The sequence below is a fragment of the Lupinus angustifolius genome, unplaced genomic scaffold (assembly GCF_001865875.1).
Source record: "Lupinus angustifolius cultivar Tanjil unplaced genomic scaffold, LupAngTanjil_v1.0 Scaffold_6_151, whole genome shotgun sequence".
Taxonomy (NCBI): Eukaryota; Viridiplantae; Streptophyta; class Magnoliopsida; order Fabales; family Fabaceae; genus Lupinus; species Lupinus angustifolius.
The window spans coordinates 9,291-28,138 of NW_017717587.1; the positions used below are offsets into that span (position 1 = coordinate 9,291).

Consider the following 18,848-nt stretch of genomic DNA (forward strand, 5'->3'; position numbering starts at 1 on the left):
AACTTCCTAACAAACTATCATCTTCCAAAAATATCCTCTAATATATCTTTAATATCACCCTCAAGCTGGTGAGTGAAAATTTTCACTCTCCAGCTTGGAATTGATTTGAAGTAATAACAACTCTTAATCACCCATGACAGAAGTTATATCATCAAACGCTTAACCATCCATAGCAGAAGATATATTTTTGTTTAACCATCCAATGTTTAATCATCCATGACAAAAGTTATATCTTTGCTTAACCACTATGGACATAAGCTACCCATCCAATGTTTAACCATCCATGACAGAAGTTATATCTGAGCTTAACCATCATGGACAGAAGCGAACCAATGATGAAAGAGAGAACGAATCAGAATCTTGATTCTAATGAAATGCTTCAATGAAGAATAAGAGAAAAAATGGTATATGTTGAAGAATAAGAAAAGGATGTAATCATGTATATGGTAGATTGGTCATGATACTCCATTCTTGAAGAGCTTGAAAAAGAATATCAAGAAGCTAGCTTATGTACATGTAAATAATTCTAATCTGACTTGATGTAAGTGCACTTGGTAGAATTGAGAATGCATGTCATGATGAGGTTCTTTCATGATTATGTTGTGAATATTTCTTCTTTTTTTCTTCTTGAGATGAAGAAGATCAACCCAATTATGCATGAAATCATCAACACCTTTCTTTATGTATGGACTCATCAGCACATTGAACTTCTTCCAATGAAAATGATAAAATCAGAATCAACTGCAACATCAAGACCAAGCATCACAAAGAGAAGAAATGACAAGAATTCTGCAGTGAGCAAATTCTACACTAAGAAGAGATGAAGTTGTAGAATGAAATAATGAATTCTAGGATTTGTTTGGATGAGATTTGGAGGAATATGATGGAGAAGAATCTACTTTTCTCTCTTGTAACTTCTTGCATGTTGAAGACTTTGACATATCTTCAATAGTTTCTTGCGCGTTGAAAACGAGAACTATCAAAGAAGATAGAAAACATAAGCGGAAGCACATAATTATTGTTCTGATACATGTTAAAATGGTAGGAGTCATGCATGAATGAGAAAGAAAAGATGAACAAGAAAGAAGGAAGAAAAAAAGAAAAAAAGAATAGAGGATCAAAGCCTCCATTGAAATGTAACATTTCTCATTATTATCATTGAATTGAAAAAGAAGAAGTGAACCAATATAACTTATTTATACAAGAAAAAAGAAGAAAAGAAAACTTGTAAAACAAGTAACTAACACAAACATAACTAGTTATGTTCTTAACTTCATAACCAACTATCATCTTCCAAAAATATCCTCTAATATATCTTTAATAATATCATTCCTTATCAGCTTATGAATCTCCCTAAGGTATGGTACCTAGACTTTGCATCAAACTATTTCATATCTCCCCCTAATTGGTTATTCATGCATGCCTTCCTTAACTTACCTTGGTATGAATTACAATTTATTCACTTTTGAATTTCCAAGTTTCATAGTAGAATGTCAGGACTTGACATACCTTGACCTCTCTTGGAATTATTTCAATGGCACAATACCAAAATCCATGTATACCAATCTCAAAAAAATCAAAACACTCTATTTGTTCCAGAATTTGTTCTCTGGTCCTATTCCTGTAGAGATTGGGAGTCTGAAAGAAATAACTAAGTTAGACCTTTCACAAAACAAATTTTCTGGTCATGTTCCTGTTGAGATTGGAGTCCTCAAGAACCTAACAGTGTTATACCTTTTTCAAAACCAATTATCTGGACCCATCCCTATGGAGATTGGAAACTTGAACTTATTGCAATAATTTGATGTTAGCAATAATACTTTGGATGGAGAATTACCTGAGACAATTTCTCAACTACTTGCTTTAACGTACTTTTCTGTACTCTCAAATAACTTCTCAGGCAGCATCCCTAAAAACTTTGGAAAGTTTAGTCCTTCTTTGATTGATGTTGAACTTTCAGAGAACAACTTCTCAGGAGAACTACCACCAGATTTGTGCACTGGTTTCAAGCTTCGTAAGTTGACTGCTTATAACAACAACTTTTTCGGGCCATTGCCAAAGTGCTTAAGAAATTGTTCAGCACTAACAAGAGTTCAACTCGAAGAAAACCAATTTACTGGAAACATCACAGAAGCATTTCGGGTTCATCCAAATCTTTCTTTTATCTCACTTGGTGGAAATCACTTTTTTGGTGAGCTCTCTCCTAAGTGGGTTGAATGTGCCTGTAGAGCTTAGTAATTGTAAAGGCTTGCAAAGCCTGAATTTAAGCCATAACAAGCTCTATGAGGACATACCTACTGAACTTGGTAATTTGGCCTCACTACAATACTACTTGGACCTAAGTAGCAACTCTTTTTCTGGTGCAATTCCTCAAAACCTTGAAAAGCTTGTAATGCTAATGATTCTCAATGTCTCACACAACCATCTATCAGGGAAAATCCCACTATCCATTTCACATATGCTCAGCCTTCAATCTGTGGATTTTTCTTTCAACAACTTGACTGGTCCAGTACCAACTGATGGTATTTTCCAAACAACAACAGCTGAAGCTTATGTTGGAAACTCAGGTCTGTGTGGTGAGGCAAAAGGGTTAATCCATTGCTCATCACAACATAAATCAGGTTCGTTTGGAGTTAAAAAAATTGTTCTTGTTACCATTACACCATTTTGCAGTGTGTTATTTATTGTCATGATCATTTTTGGAATCTTAAAATTCCATCAAAAATCCAAAGAACATGGTGAAGAATCCAAAAGCACTGAAGAGTATCAACTATTTCATCACACAGTACTAGGAAGAGATGCAAGATTCACATTTTCTGAGATTCTAGAGGCCACCAAAGACTTCAACGAAATGTATTGCATTGGTAAAGGAGGATTTGGAAGTGTTTACCAAGCAGAGTTACCAACAGGTGAAATTTTTGCAGTTAAAAGGCTCAATGTAATAGACTCTAGTGAGATACCAAAATTGGAACTGCAGAGTTTTGAGAATGAGATAAAAACACTTACAGGAGTGAGGCATCGTAATATAATAAAGCTTTATGGTTTCTGTTTATGGAAGAAACAAATGTTCTTGATTTATGAATTTGCTGAGAGAGGAAGCTTGACAAAAGTTCTTTATGAAGAAGAAAGCTTGGAGCTGAGTTGGGATACAAGGGTGGAAATTGTGCATGGAATAGCACATGCAATTTCTTACCTACACAGTGATTGTTCCCCACCAATTGTGCACAGAGATATAACATTGAATAACATATTACTAGGCTCAAACTTTGAACCCCATCTTGCAGACTTTGGCATAGCAAAAGAGCCAAGTTCCAACACTTCAAATTGGACTTCAGTGGCAGGTACCTATGGCTACATGGCTCCAGGTACATATTTCAACTAAATTAATACTCCATTATATATTCAATGCACTTTTGGCATGTAAATTAATGGGTCACTAACAAAATTTAAAATTTGCAGAGTTGGCACAAACTATGAGGGTGACTGAAAAATGTGATGTTTATAGTTTTGGAGTGGTAGTATTAGAGATAATGATGGGAAAGCACCCCAAAGATCTTTTGACTACAATGTCTTCAATTAAGTCTTTATCGTCAATGGAAAATCTGCATGCAAAGGTGCTTCTGAAAGATGTTCTAGACCAAAAACTCACTTCACCAAGAGATCATCTAGCTTATCTTGTAATGGTGATAATGAGCATAGCTTTTTCATGCACGCATGTAGCTCCGGAATCTAGACCTACAATGCGTTCTGTTGTACAACATATATCAGCTTCAATTACCAAGCAAGCTTATTGTACTGAGTCATTTGACTTAGTAACCATAAGCCAACTTATGGGATTTCATAATTAGTCTTGTATATGCAGGCTTATAGAGTTAATTACACTGACATTCTCTCTGAGTTTTAGTAAAATTACACAAATTACTCCTCACTTTTTTATTCCTACACAATCTCCCATAGTTTTATACTTCATTACACTAACCATCCCAGCATAAAAAATAAGTGTAATTTTTTAAACAAAAAAATGTAATAAATGTAATTAAGTTAAACATAACAAAACATCGTATATTAAGAGGAAAAATCCAAATAATATACAAATCAATGTATCTCTATTATTTTTTATTACAAAATGCATCAACAATTCTAAAGAGATATTGTTTAAATTGCTCTTATACTATATCGTAAAGAACCAAAAATAATAAAGAGGTACGAACTCATATATTATTTGGACTTATCTCCACAATATATGATATTTTGTTTAACTTAATTACATTTATCACATTTTTTATTTAAAATATTATACTTATTTCTCATGCAGGGGTGGTCCGTATCTATGAAGCACAGATACGAATACGTGTATCGGATACGATACGTATCCGATTCGTCGACACGCATTTTTTCTAAAATGTAGGATACGATAAGTTTAGAGATACGCGTATAAATTAATAAAAAATACATAAAATATGATAAAATTATAAGTGTAAATTCTCTTCTTCTCTCCTACCATCTTTCTTCTCTTATCTGTTAAGAAATAAAGGTAAGTCCTTTATTTATCTTCTCTATTAATATTCACACATCCTCTTCTCTTTATAAACATACTAAGCGAAAAGAAACTAAGAAGTAAGAAAGGTAAGTCTTTTTCTGTTTGCTCTTCACAACATACCTATGGCGGTAGAGACAGTAACACTAAGCACCGGCCGACGACGTTATGGACCGGAAAGTACCAACTATTCGAGGGTCAATGTGGTGTGATGGTAAGTTGGTATGATGTGACCTATAAATAAGTGAGTGTTTATTGAAAAAAATCTATCTTATCATAAAAACGAATCTATATATCCGATATTTTATTGAAAACGAATCTATATATCCTATATTTTATTGAAAACGAATCCGATACGTGTCTTGATATTTTTTTTATTTTTTTTTATTTTTTGATACTCTATGGACACGTATTCTTCGCGAATCTGAGCGTATCCGTGTCGGACACGGACACGCGAGGGTATTTGGCGAATTCGTGCTTCATAGGTCCGTATAATGAAAGTATAAAAATTAGGGGTTTATGTAGGTGTAGAAAATTGATAAGTAATTTGTATAATTTTGCTAAAACTCACGGGTGTCAGTTAATTTACTCATAATTATATTTTGTTTGAGGTGTTATTTATCATTAAAGTCCTAAACGTTAATTTTTTTTTTTTATCTTTATACAAAATAAGAACGGGCAAAAATTTTCACTTAACCCATATTCATTAATCAAGAGAATCATTATTATTTATTATATGTTTGCAAAAAATTTAGAAATCAGAAGCAAATGTGGATATGCTTGTTTATATCTACCATACAAATTTTATGTCAGACCTCACTCCCTATCACACCAACATAAGATAATATATTTTGTACTTCAAAAAAATTAATGTTTATTTTTTTACTAGTTAACTATTATGATAAAATTCAGACCTCAGTTTGTATACTATCCAATAAACAACAACTAAAGATGGACACTTATGAATACTAATTTTGACTAGCCCAAAAATTATATCTTTAAAATTTTCTCAAAAGCTTTTAATTTAAATTTATAACTTTTAGAATAAATATAAGATAAAAAAAAAAGCTTTAATGAAGCACTTATGGCCTCCATGATGAAAGGACACCATTTCAAAATATTTCCTAGCCAAATTTCACTTCCTATATTCATAAAAAGATAAAAATAATTTAAAAGGTTTAATGAATACTTATTATGAATGATTCCATTTCTGAGAAAAACATTTATTAAATGTCACATAATTTTCGTTTTTTGATTAAATAAAAATAAAAAAGTACACTAAAGACATTTTTGTGATTCTATAAAATTCAAATGGTTTTTTATCCTATGATAAGTAATGCACTAATTCTAAAATTTTGTAATGATACAAATTATGCCAAAAGGGCCTACTGGATTCCAATATCATTTTGTAATGATTAAAAGAGACCAACAATATCGTCAATGATCATTAGAACACCACTAATCATTTTGTGACATAATGATAAAAAAATGTATAAGCTAGTTGAATTCCTTATGTTACCTCATGGCCTTGCCAAATACACATTTTTGGTATGACTCATTTTTTTGTTAATTAACATGGGAATGTTAACAAGTGCCCTAGTGACATTTTTGAGGACAAGAAAAAAGAAATCTTGTATTATTAGAAAATGATGTTGGTAATTATAATAGAGTAATGAGTCGTAATGAGAAATAGTGATGATAGTTATAATAAAGATATTGTGAGCAGTGGCGGAGCTTCTCTAGGGCAGGTGGGGCAACTGCCCCCTGAATTTTTTTTTCTAATTTAAAAAAAAAATTATTTACTTATTTTAATATATATTTTTAGCTTATACAAATTATACATTCCTTCTAAAAATGATAGATAGAGATAAAGTTTTTTACATGTATAAATATAGATATTGTTTATAATATTTACTTTATTTTAGTTCATAATGATTTTGCACTTAAGAAAATATTATAAGATCACAAATTATCTTTGTCAAACTTTTACAACAAAAGTCCTAAAATTCTATGTATTTTTATAAATCATTTAATATTTATAACATATGTATTTTTATGCAAAAATTATACCTATAGACTTTAATGCGAGTAAGAAAATATTTATTTGAAATTTTAATTTCAACATTTTATTATTGATGTCGTTAGTAATTCATGCTTGAAAAAATATCAATCATATCTGAATTAATTGCAACTTTGATGATAAAGTAAAAGTGAATGCATATAATTTGCTTGATTAAGTTATTCGGTTTATCTTAAATATTTTGGTTCAACTACTATAGGAAGATCATTTTTAGTAACGAATACAATCAAATAAACTTATGTAGTAAAATAGAAGATGAATTTCTTGTACATAACATGATAATTTATATTGAAATGTAAATATCTGAAAATTTTACTCTTAATTCAATCTTCGATAAATTGAAGTCTTTAACTAAGAGCAACACTTTAAATGAATGTATATTTTTATTTAATGTTTTTAATTATTATTTTTTGTACATTTTGAAACATTGATACAATTGTCTATTTTTCTTTATATTTTTGTTATTCAACTAATTTTAATTATAAATTACAATTGAATATTATTGCTTCTCCTAAACTAAAGTTCAAGATCCGCCACTAATTGTAAGCAATTAAGTATTGTTGTTTAAGCAGTGATAAACCCATTGTACAATTACTTAATAAAGCTGGATGAAATCTTATAAATTATTTGAGAGCTTATTATGTAGATAGGGGTTTAAAAGTTACAAGTGGAAAATTATAAGCTAGTTGTTTAAGGATAATTAATTGGTAATATTAACTTATAATCTAGCTAATATGAAAAAGGCTCTTACCTTATAAGTCATAGGATATCTCAAATAACTTATCAAATATGAGTTTATAAGCTACTAGCTTATTAAATAAGTCTGGTTGTAAAAGTAACGAAATAGCCTTTCTTTTAATCAAATGAGCTAGTTGAATTCCTTATAAGTTACCTATTGGCCTTACAAAACACATAATTTTACTTTGACTCATGAGCTAGTGCCCTAATGCGGATGTTTAAGATAAAAAAAGAAATATTGTATTAGAAAATGTTGTTTTCACACTTTGAAGTGTTAAACATAGTTTTACAATATTAATTTTCCTCTTTTATATTCCTTAAAAAATATACTTGGAGCATTTTTTTTTTATCACAACTCATTACTAGGTATTGTTATGGGAGTTGAAGCATCTTGAAACTGCTAGTATATTCACTATGCTAGAGTTTTAATTCAACAACGCGTATTTTAGATATATAACAGTACTTTCATGTGCTTTCTGTTTGACCATAGTAGTATATTATCATCATTAATAGCGTTTCTCAAACGTTGTTGTATTGAATATGTGTCACAACGCATCACACAAAAAACGCTATCATATAGTGCATAAATGCAACAATACATTGTCCACAAAGCGTTGTCATATATGTATTACATAAACAACGTATTTTATAGGTATTATTAACCGCGCTTATTGTTGCGCTGTTATAGTGTATATATATAACAGAGCATTATCTGAAAAGCGTTATTATATAATTCATAAATATTCTCAAACAACACATTAATACAACAGTGTAGCACACACATTGCGCTGTTGTATTAAGCATGCACAACAATGTTGTCTATAAAAAGCGTTGTTATATTAATCCTTTACAACAACGTATGTCAGTGCTTCCCCTATAATTCGTTGTTGATTTGTATAAATTAATATCTGCATATACATTTATTAGCAGAATAGACATTCTCAATAGCACAACATTTATACATTCTGAATAACATAGACACATTAATACAGGCCAAAAATTTGTTTTATTAACATCAATACAATACAAACTACAAACAATGAATATCATGTCAATTATGTTTTGATAGAGTACATAATTACAAATAAAAAATTACGCAAATTACAAAGAAACAAAATTATACAAATTACAAACAATCAAAATTAAGCTATAATTATACAAAGACTACTTGCATCTACTTTTTCTTTTCTTTGATTGTTTTTGGCTTGTAAGATCATCCTTTTTTGGAGGAACATATTGATTCACCCAAAGCCCTTCATCGTGATCATCTTTTATATATAAATCATCATTCGTAGTTGGTTCACTCTCACACATCTGATATGTCCTAAAAAAGGATCATCTCCATTAATATCTTTATATTCTTGGTCATCAATATTATCGACGATTATTTTGTTAGTTAAAAGAACAATGAACTATTTTATATCACCTAGGTCACTAACATAGAATAGTTGTTGAGCTTGTGATGCTAGAATAAATGACTCATATTTATATCATGGTCAATTAAGATCCACCTGCATGAACCTAACCCATCAACTCGGAAGCCATTGTTGTTATCAACCCACATATGATAAAAAATCGGCATCTGAAACATTATGTAACCAATTCTCATATTTGTTCAATCACTCCAAAGTATGACATGTTTGCATATATTGGGTTTCTATCTTTTGCACTTGACATGTGTAAAGTTCGAGCAACAAGAGTCACACCATTATTTTGCATTTTACTTTGATCATCTTGTTTTTAGTATAAAATGTGAACTCATTAATTATGTAACCAGTGTAGGATAAGACATGAATACTTTGACCATTGACTAACCATTTCAATCTTTCAAAAAATGAATGCGCATTTATATTCAACTCCTAATGAATGTGATTTTTAGCCACTTTATGAAACACAAGTTATGCTCTTTGAAAATCCAATTTTCATTCTTACTTGGGTAAAATTTTCTTAACATCTCCTTGTGTATTTCAACATATGGCTCAACCTCGTCGGCATTATATAAAACATATAAGTGCATTTGCTTCAATTTGGTTCTTGTTATCGTCAATATTTCATTCCCAGTAATACCTTCACCAAATATATTTTTTGCATATTGAGGCTTTGGAATGCCCATGAAATCACCATCAGTAAGATATCTGGTACAAAAATTAAGACCTTCTTCAACAACATATCTCTCCACAATACAACCCTATAGTCTTGACCGGTTCTTCACATACCCTTTTAATGTCTTCATATAACGCTCAAAGGTGTACATCCATCTCATATAGGAAGGGCCACATAGTTATGTCTCTCGAACAAGATGAGTCCTTCGATAAACTATTATGTCAAAAAAAGAAGGTAGGAAATACATTTCAAGCTCACACAAAGTCAAAATAATTTGTCTTTGCAATGCAGGTAATTTCTCAGGGTCAACCACTTCGCTACAAATTGCCTTGAATAAAAAGCATAACCTAGTTATGGCTCCACGAACTTTTTTAGGTAGAATTGATCGTATTCTAATATGCAAGAAATGCTCCATAAATACATGACAATCATGAGAATTAAGACCTTTTAACTTGAGGTCTTTCATTGATACGATGTTCTGAATGTTGGAAGAGTACCCCTCTGGAACTTTAACACCATGAAGAAATTTACAAAATTCTATTTTCTCGTTCCTCGACAACATATAAGCTGTTTGGAGGTAGAAATGTACATTTTCCCTTCATTATCGATCTCAATTCCTTTCTTATTCCCATAATAACCAAGTCCAACCTTGCATTCAAGCCATATTTGGTCTTACCAAGGACATTGAGTAAGATACCAAGGAGACTTTCAAACACATTTTTTTCAATATGCATAACATCGAGGAAATGTCTTATATATAATGAACTCTAATATGGCAATTCAAAGAAGAATGATCTTTTCTTCCACCCATTTATGACAATTTCTTTTTCAAAAGGTTTACTAAAGTTATTATTCAAACCTTTTAGCTTTCGAAATAATTGGTCACCCGTCAATGGCAAAGAAGCACAACATTTTTCATTGTTTCCATCAAATGCTTTTCCCTATATGCATCATACACATTTATATTTGTCTTTCACATTTCCTTCAAGTCTTCAATTAATGGAGCCAAATATATGTCTATGTCATTTCCTGACTATTTAGATCTAGAAATTAACATAGATAACATCACATATTTGCGTTTCATGCATAGAGAAGGAGATATGTTGTATATCACCAACATCATTGGCCATATACCGTGAGAGTAACTTTGAACACTATGTGGGTTAATTCCATCAGTTGACAATGCAAGGTGTAGATTTCTTGATTATTGACCAAAACTAGGATATTCATGATCAAATTTTCTCATTCGAGGAGAACCTGTAGGATGCCGAAGCTTGCCATCTTTATGTCTTTCTTCATCATGTCATGTCAAATTCCTTGCATCTTTGGCATTGCTAAGCATATGCTTGAATCTTGCTTTGATGAGAAAATACCATACAACCTTTTTGGGAATTGAGTCTTCCTTCTTATATCGTGATGCATTACATTTAGGACAAAATTTTAACGAAGCATCCTCATTAAAAAATAAGATTCAATAATTTTCACAAGCATGTATCTTAGTGTAATCCATTCTAATGGAGTATAACATTTGTTTTGCATCATAAGTTCGAGTAGGGAACACTTTATCTTCCGGCAACATCTCCTTCAGAAGTGCAAGCAAGTCGGTGAAACTCTTATCAGTAAATCCATTAACAAATTTCAACTTATATAACCTTGACACTGCTGCCAATCTTGTGAATTTAGTACAACCATCATATAATAGTTTATCAGCATCACTTATCAACTGCTGAAACATATCAGGACAATCCCGAAGATCCTCTTCGACAACGTTTGTCATTTCCTCGAAACGATCGTCTTCATATGCATTTGTGTAGTTGTCTTTCATATGCATATCATCATCACAATCCACAATGTCTCTCTTCTTACCATGTCTTGTCTAACATTCATAACTTTGATCAATATCGTGACACACTAAATGAACTTTTAACTCATTTGGAGTAATTCGGTTTGAGTAACAATATCTTAAGCAAGGACATACAATTCTATTAGGATTTTCAACATTCTCAATTGCAAACCTAACAAAAATTTTCATTCCTTCCTCATACTCTTTCATTATTCGATTGACATTCATCCATTTTTGATACATTTTCTATTAACAAAAAATAATGAGAATAAATCCCTAAATCTAAAGCTTGGAGTTAAGTCACCAAGCATAACAAATACATTATTATGTTATTAAAGTGAAAGAGGTTGGAAAATCCCTAACTCAATACAAGCTAAATGAGTGAAATCTATCTATTTCACTCATTTATAAGGAAAATATTTATAACTCAATACAAGCTAAATATAATGTAATTAAAAAGACAAATCATTATATGAAAAACTCAATTTCAATTTGGTGTTTAATGCATGAATGATGATTTTGAGGTTAAACGAGTGAAGGATTTTCAAAATCGATGAAGAAGGGTATTCGAAATTGGTGAAGAAGGATTTTCGAAATTGGTGAAGAAGGATTTTCGTGTTAAATGATGATGAGGTTGAATGATTTTCGAGGTCAATTTTGAGAGTAAATGAGTTTCACTCCTGAGTAAATGACTGTTGGGATTGCTGAATGTGTGACAATACGGGAACAATTACAATTTTTAGGGTATGATAGTATCTTCAATAGTGCATAATGAAAATAATGTTGTCAATGATACCTCATCAACAATGCCTCCTACAAATAGCTTCATCACCATTGTGAGAACCATGATCGCCACTATAAGAAGCCATTGATAAAGTTTTTTGAGATTTTTGAGAGTATGAAAGTTTATGAGAGTATGAAGTTTCTTTTCGATTAAGTTTGAGAACGTAGAGGGAACTGATTCATCTTTTAGATATTTAAACCGTGGTAACAATTCAACAGCGCTTCGTTCATATAGCATTGTTAATAAGAATCTAATTGATAACAATATCTAAACTATGCGTTGTTGAATAGAATCTAATTGACAACGCTATCTTAATTATACGCTCTTAAACTGAACTAATTTTCCAAATTAACAGTGTTTTCGTAATTATGCGCTGTTAAATTAAAATTTTATATTACACGTCAAAATACAACATGAAAATAAGTTAATTAACATGAAGTTGTCATGAAATAAATTATCATATTATTGTGTTTATTAATATGAAACTGCAAAAATATTAAATATTAAGTTTTGTTAATTTGCTTTTTTGTGTTTATTAAGTTTTCATAATTTGTTTATTGTGTTTATTAATATGGAACTGAAAAAATATTAAATAAAATAACAATCCAAATAAATAACAAAAAAATTGAAATTAACATCCAAAATAATTGTTCATTCTTCATTTAAATAGGCAAAATATATTATAATGAGCTAAATGAGTTGGTAGATGACAATATAATGAACTAAATGATTTGGTAGATTACGATGAACCGAATGAAACAAATTAATGAACTTAATGATTTGTGGATTAATTCTACACCTCACGCAAATCTTGTATAACATTCACTTTCCTTCTAAAATCTGCGCCATTTTGAAAAATCAAAATATGTTAAAGATGTCCTTAACAAGATTTCAATGAAGAAAATTAATGAGTTGATCGAATGAAGCAAATTATTGAACTAAATAATCCGCACATTAAATCTTTATATCACGCAAATCTTGTATAACAATCATCTTCCTTTTAAAATCTGGGTTCTTTTGCCAAATCAAAAGATGTTAAAGACCTCCTTGACATGATTCTGAAACAGAAACACAACTTTAGCACTTCGAGTTGTTGAGATCTATTGTTTGACTTTTTTCTATTCCTTTTAACAAAACTTCTTGTTTCTTTTTGCCTTATATTGCTCTCTTTTTGGTTACTTTGGGTTTTCTTCCTCATATTTTCATAAACATACTCTTATATATAGAAACACATACTCTTACCGATGAAATAGAACATTGAATGAACCACAATATTTATAGATGAACAACAATTAATATTTCAACAAACGAAGAGATGAATAATCACTGAACAATTAATATTTCAACAAATGAAGAGACACATAATCATTCAACCATTAATATTTCAACAAACGAACAGACGCATAAACACTCAATCATTAATATCTCTGACACTTAAAAAGTCGAGCAATGTTACTATATCATCTTCAACAACGCTTTCTTAATTATGCATTGTGGAATTGATTAACATTAATAGTGTTTTCTATCAAATATGATGTTAAACATAACTCATTCAAGTCAGCGCTAACGTTATTGAAGTTCAACAGCGTTGTGTCAAGAATGTGTTGTTGAAGTGACCCACATTGACAGCGATGACTTCAGTATGCATTGTTGATGTTCTTCCGCCTCGTTTTCAACATCGACGTTCAAAATTGCGCTGTTGAATAGTCGTTGTTAATTACGATATCTAGCATAGTGATTGGATTGCTTGTGTTGGGCTGGATCTAGTAAATAGGTCAAGAACATTCTATTAAGGCAATCATTAAATGCTTTAATTACTTTAGTAAAACAATGCATTTTGGTTAAATTATCTTTAATAATAACTCACACTCACTATTATTAAGGTTGTTCGTAGATGGGTATGTATTGGTTTTTAAGCAAAACAAAAACTAATTAGAACTAAAGATATAAATTGCATGTGATCTAGTTCGATTTACATACGATATAGTTTTGATTTGGTTTGCTTCTGATTTTTATTTTCAAAAACTGTTGTAGCTATTCTCATTCACGATTCCTATAGTCGAGATAAAATGAGACATGGCTCAAAGTTTGATTACAAATGATTAACATGAAGGATTTTAAAAAGAAATTTTATTGTGCACTGGGTATCTAAAATATTAAAAAGTGAGTGATGGAATACACTTAGCCTTACTTCTTATCCTCTCAATTTCAACAAAATCCAATAACTACGGATGGCCGTGACGACCTCCTCCTCCAGGACCTGAATTTGGTGCTGAGTCTCGTGGAAGGGCCTGCAGATGAATCTCATATGCCCTTGACTGATCATGATTTAATAATAAGGGCCTGCAATCTACTCCATATTGAGGATAAGTGGCAAAAATGATGAGCAAGATTAGCAAAAGCTGTGGAACTATGAAGAGGGTCTTGGTGTAAGAGAAAGTCATTTATATAGATTTGTTAGATGCCTCTCATTACTATGCCTTAAAAGAATTTTATGACAATTTTATGGCTCTCTTTAAGGGCATTTTATGTCACTTTTATGGCTTTGTTTCCAAGCATCCAATGCTTGGAATCCAAGATACCAAGACTTTGCTTGCCTATAAAAGGACACATATAGAGAGCTTCAAAATCATCTTCACAACACACAACATCTCTTTCATTTACACATATATTGTGAGTGCATTCTTGGTGAGAATTCTTGTTCCATTTGAGAGAGTATTTGTGAGAAAAATATTGTCATTTGTCCTCATCATTATAAGAGGATTTCTTGTACTCTTCTTTTTTACATAGTGGAATTTTGCTCTTGATCGCCCATGGTTTTTTTCCTCTCACACTGAGGGGTTTTTCCACGTTAAATCTTGTGTGTTATTTTCTTTATCCTTTACTTGCTTCTCTTTTGTTCTCAATTGATTCAATCCTGTGCTTCCGCATTGTGCTCTAACCTTAACAAGTGGAATCAGAGCTCTTACTAAATTGAGAATTTCAAAATGTCTGCAAAATTTGACATTGAGAAGTTTGATGGCAAAATTAGCTTTTCTATTTGGCGAGTCCAAATGAGGGCCGTTCTTATCCAGAGCGGATTAAAGAAAGCTTTAGATGGGAAGTCAAAGAAACCAGTTTCCATGACCGATGATCAATGGGACGAGTTGGATGAAAAGGCGCTTTCAACAATTCAACTTTGTTTGTCGAAGGAGGTTCTTCGTGAGGTTGCCAATGAAGAAACCGCTGCGGCTTTGTGGCTGAAGTTAGAAACTTTATACATGACCAAGAGCCTCGCAAACAAGCTTCGTCTCAAAGAACGGTTATACACCATTCGTATGGTTGAAGGTACTCCTATTCAAACTCATCTTGATGAGTTTAATTCTATTATTATGGATATGCAAAATATTGATATTAATATTGAAGATGAAGACAAAGCTGTTTTGTTGGTTGTCTCTTTACCTTCTACCTATAAGCACTTCAAAGAAATCATGTTGTATGGAAATAATGATACCTTATCCTTTGAAGATGTTAAATCTAATTTATTGTCCAAAGAAAAATTTGATCTTGAAGTTAATTCTGTGGACAAGGGTGAGGGCTTAAGTGTTCGAGGTAGAACTCAAGAAAAAGGGAGTACCAATTATAAAAAGTTCAGATCCAAATCCAGAGGTCGCAAATCCAACAAAACTTGTCGCTATTGCAAGAAACCGGGGCATGACATTCCTGATTGTTTTATCTTAAAGAAAAAACAAGAAAAACAAGATAAGGGAAAATTTCAACAATCCTCTGAAGCTGCTAATATTGAAGCCAATTCTGACGGTGATATTCTTTTATCTGTTGTCTCTTATAATAATAGGAGTAAAACAGAATGGATTCTTGATTCTGGATGTACTTTTCATATGTGTCCTTATAAGGACTTATTCACCACTTTTGAACATGTTGACAGTGGTGTTGTTTTGATGGGCAATGATACCCAATGCAAAGTTGCAGGAATAGGTACTATTCAGATCAAGGCTCATGACGGTGTTGTCAGAACCTTGGCTAATGTCCGCTATATTCCAGATTTGAAGCGGAACTTAATTTCTCTTGGCACCCTAGAGTCTCTCGGGTGTAGGTATTCAGCTGAAGGTGGAGTTCTAAAGGTATTGAAAGGTGCTATGGTATTATTGAAAGCTAACCGGATTGGTAGTTTATATGTCTTGCAAGGTTCTGTTGTGACAGGTTCAACAGCTGTATCTTCTTCAATGCATGATAATGACATTACCAAATTATGGCACATGCGCCTGGGCCATATGAGTGAAAAAGGTATGCACCTTCTAAGCAAACAAGGTCATCTTGGTAAACATGGCATTGGTAAATTGGATTTTTGTAAACATTGTGTTTTTGGGAAACAGAAAAAGGTTAGTTTCTCCACTGCAACTCACCGTACCAAAGGTATTCTTGATTATATTCATTCTGACCTTTGGGGGCCTTCTAAATTTCCTTCTCATGGAGGATGTCGCTATATGATGACCATCATTGATGATTTTTCTCGCAAAGTTTGGGTTTATTTTCTGCAGCATAAAAATGAGACTTTCTCCACTTTCAAGAAGTGGAAAACTCTTGTTGAAACCCAGACAGGGAAGAAAGTGAAGAAGCTTAGAACAGACAATGGATTAGAGTTCTGCAATGGTGATTTTAATGAGTTCTGCACAAAAAATGGTATTGCTAGACACAAAACTATTCCAAGAAATCCTCAACAAAATGGTGTTGCAGAACGGATGAACAGGACTCTACTTGAGAGAGTTCGTTGTATGCTCTCAAATGCTGGGTTATGGCATCGGCGTGAATTTTGGGCTGAAGCAGCATCTACTGCTTGTTACCTGGTTAATCGTTCTCCACATTCAGCACTTGATTTCAAAATCCCAGAAGAAATTTGGTCAGGTAATCCTGTTGATTATTCTAACTTAAGAATCTTTGGATGTCCTGCTTATGCACATGTTAATGATGGTAAATTAGCTCCAAGAGCTGTTGAGTGCATATTTCTTGGTTATGCATCTGAGTCTAAAGGATATCGCTTATGGTATTCTGATGCAAAGTCACGGAAATTAATTCTTAGCAGAGATGTGACTTTTAATGAGGATGCATTTTTATCTTCTGGAAAACAATCTATTGTGTCTTCTTCTACTAGTACAGGTAATCTACAGGGTACTAGCGAGAAGGTGGAGTTGATAGTGAAACCTACAGTTCCTAATGTTGATGTTCCATCTTCCTCTACAAATCAATCTAGCATTGATGATCATTATGTTGATTGTGATGACAGTACAACTTCTCCTATTCATCAGCAAGAAGATGATTATTGTATTGCTCGAGACAGAACCAGAAGACTAATTAAAAGGCCAGCTAGATACACTGATGGTGATAATTTAATTGCTTATGCATTGTCAGTTGCACAAGAGGTAAATGATGATGTTGAACCTGCCAGCTATACAGAAGCTGTTTCTTGTGTTGATTCGTCACAGTGGCTAGTGGCTATGAATGAAGAGATTGAAAGTCTTCATAAGAATGGTACTTGGGCTTTGACAGAGCTTCCCGAAGGCAAACGACCATTACGATGTAAATGGATCTATAAGAAGAAAGACGGTATTCCCGGGGTTGAAGATCCAAGATGCAAAGCACGACTAGTTGTTAAAGGTTTTAATCAAAAGGAAGGTATTGACTTTAATGAGATATTCTCACCTGTTGTTCGTCATACTTCTATACGTGTTTTGCTTGCTTTTGTTGCTTTATTTGATTTGGAGTTGGAGCAACTTGATGTAAAGACAGCTTTTCTACATGGAGAGCTGGAAGAAGAAATTTACATGGAACAACCTGAAGGATTTATTGTTCCTGATAAGGAGCATCTTGTCTGTCGATTGAAGAAATCATTATATGGCCTTAAGCAAGCTCCCAGACAATGGTACATGAGGTTTGATTCTTTTATGATTGGGCAAGGTTATTGCAGGAGTCAATTTGATGACTGTATTTATTTCCAGAAATTTCCAAATGAATCATTCATATACTTGTTACTGTATGTTGATGATATGCTAATTGCTTCACGTGACAAGTCTTTGATCCGGAAATTGAAAATTCAACTCAATAATGAGTTTGAGATGAAAGAATTAGGTGCAGCCAAGAAAATTCTTGGTATGGAGATTCACAGGGATCGTCAAGCTGGTAAATTGTTTTTATCCCAAGAGAAATATATTGAAAGAGTGCTTGAAAGGTTTAATATGAATAATTGTAAACCTGTTTCTACTCCACTTGCTGCACATTTCAAGTTATCTTTAGATCTTTGCCCACATACAGAGGAAGAGATGGAGCGTATGTCACATATTCCTTATGCTAGTGCAGTTGGTAGTCTTATGTATGCTATGGTGTGCACTAGACCTGATTTAGCATATGCTGTTAGCATGGTAAGTCGATATATGCATAATCCTGGAAAGGATCATTGGAGTGCTGTAAAATGGATTTTTCGGTATCTAAAAGGTACTTCTGGTATTGGCTTGGTATTTGACAGAAACAAGGCTACAACTGATGACGTTGTAGGTTATGTTGATTCGGATTATGGTGGTGATATTGACAGAAGGAGGTCTCTTTCTGGTTACATCTTTACTCTCTGTAATAGTGCTATTAGCTGGAAAGCTACTCTTCAGTCCATTGCTGCATTGTCTACGACTGAAGCAGAATATATTTCAGCAACGGAGGGTGTGAAGGAGGCTATTTGGCTCCGAGGTTTGGTAAATGAACTTGGTCTAATACAGGG

General features: G+C 32.4%; 1 protein-coding gene across 1 annotated transcript; it reads left to right on the plus strand.

Annotated features, from left to right (window-relative positions):
* Window positions 1-1,554: 1,554 nt before the first annotated feature.
* Window positions 1,555-3,865, plus strand: LOC109337452 (MDIS1-interacting receptor like kinase 2-like). The gene is made up of 4 exons (XM_019574423.1): window positions 1,555-1,727; window positions 1,812-2,060; window positions 2,209-3,365; window positions 3,460-3,865. Exons 1-4 carry the CDS (start codon window positions 1,555-1,557, stop codon window positions 3,846-3,848), a joined length of 1,968 nt encoding a protein of 655 aa, XP_019429968.1. The 3' UTR covers window positions 3,849-3,865.
* Window positions 3,866-18,848: the final 14,983 nt, after the last annotated feature.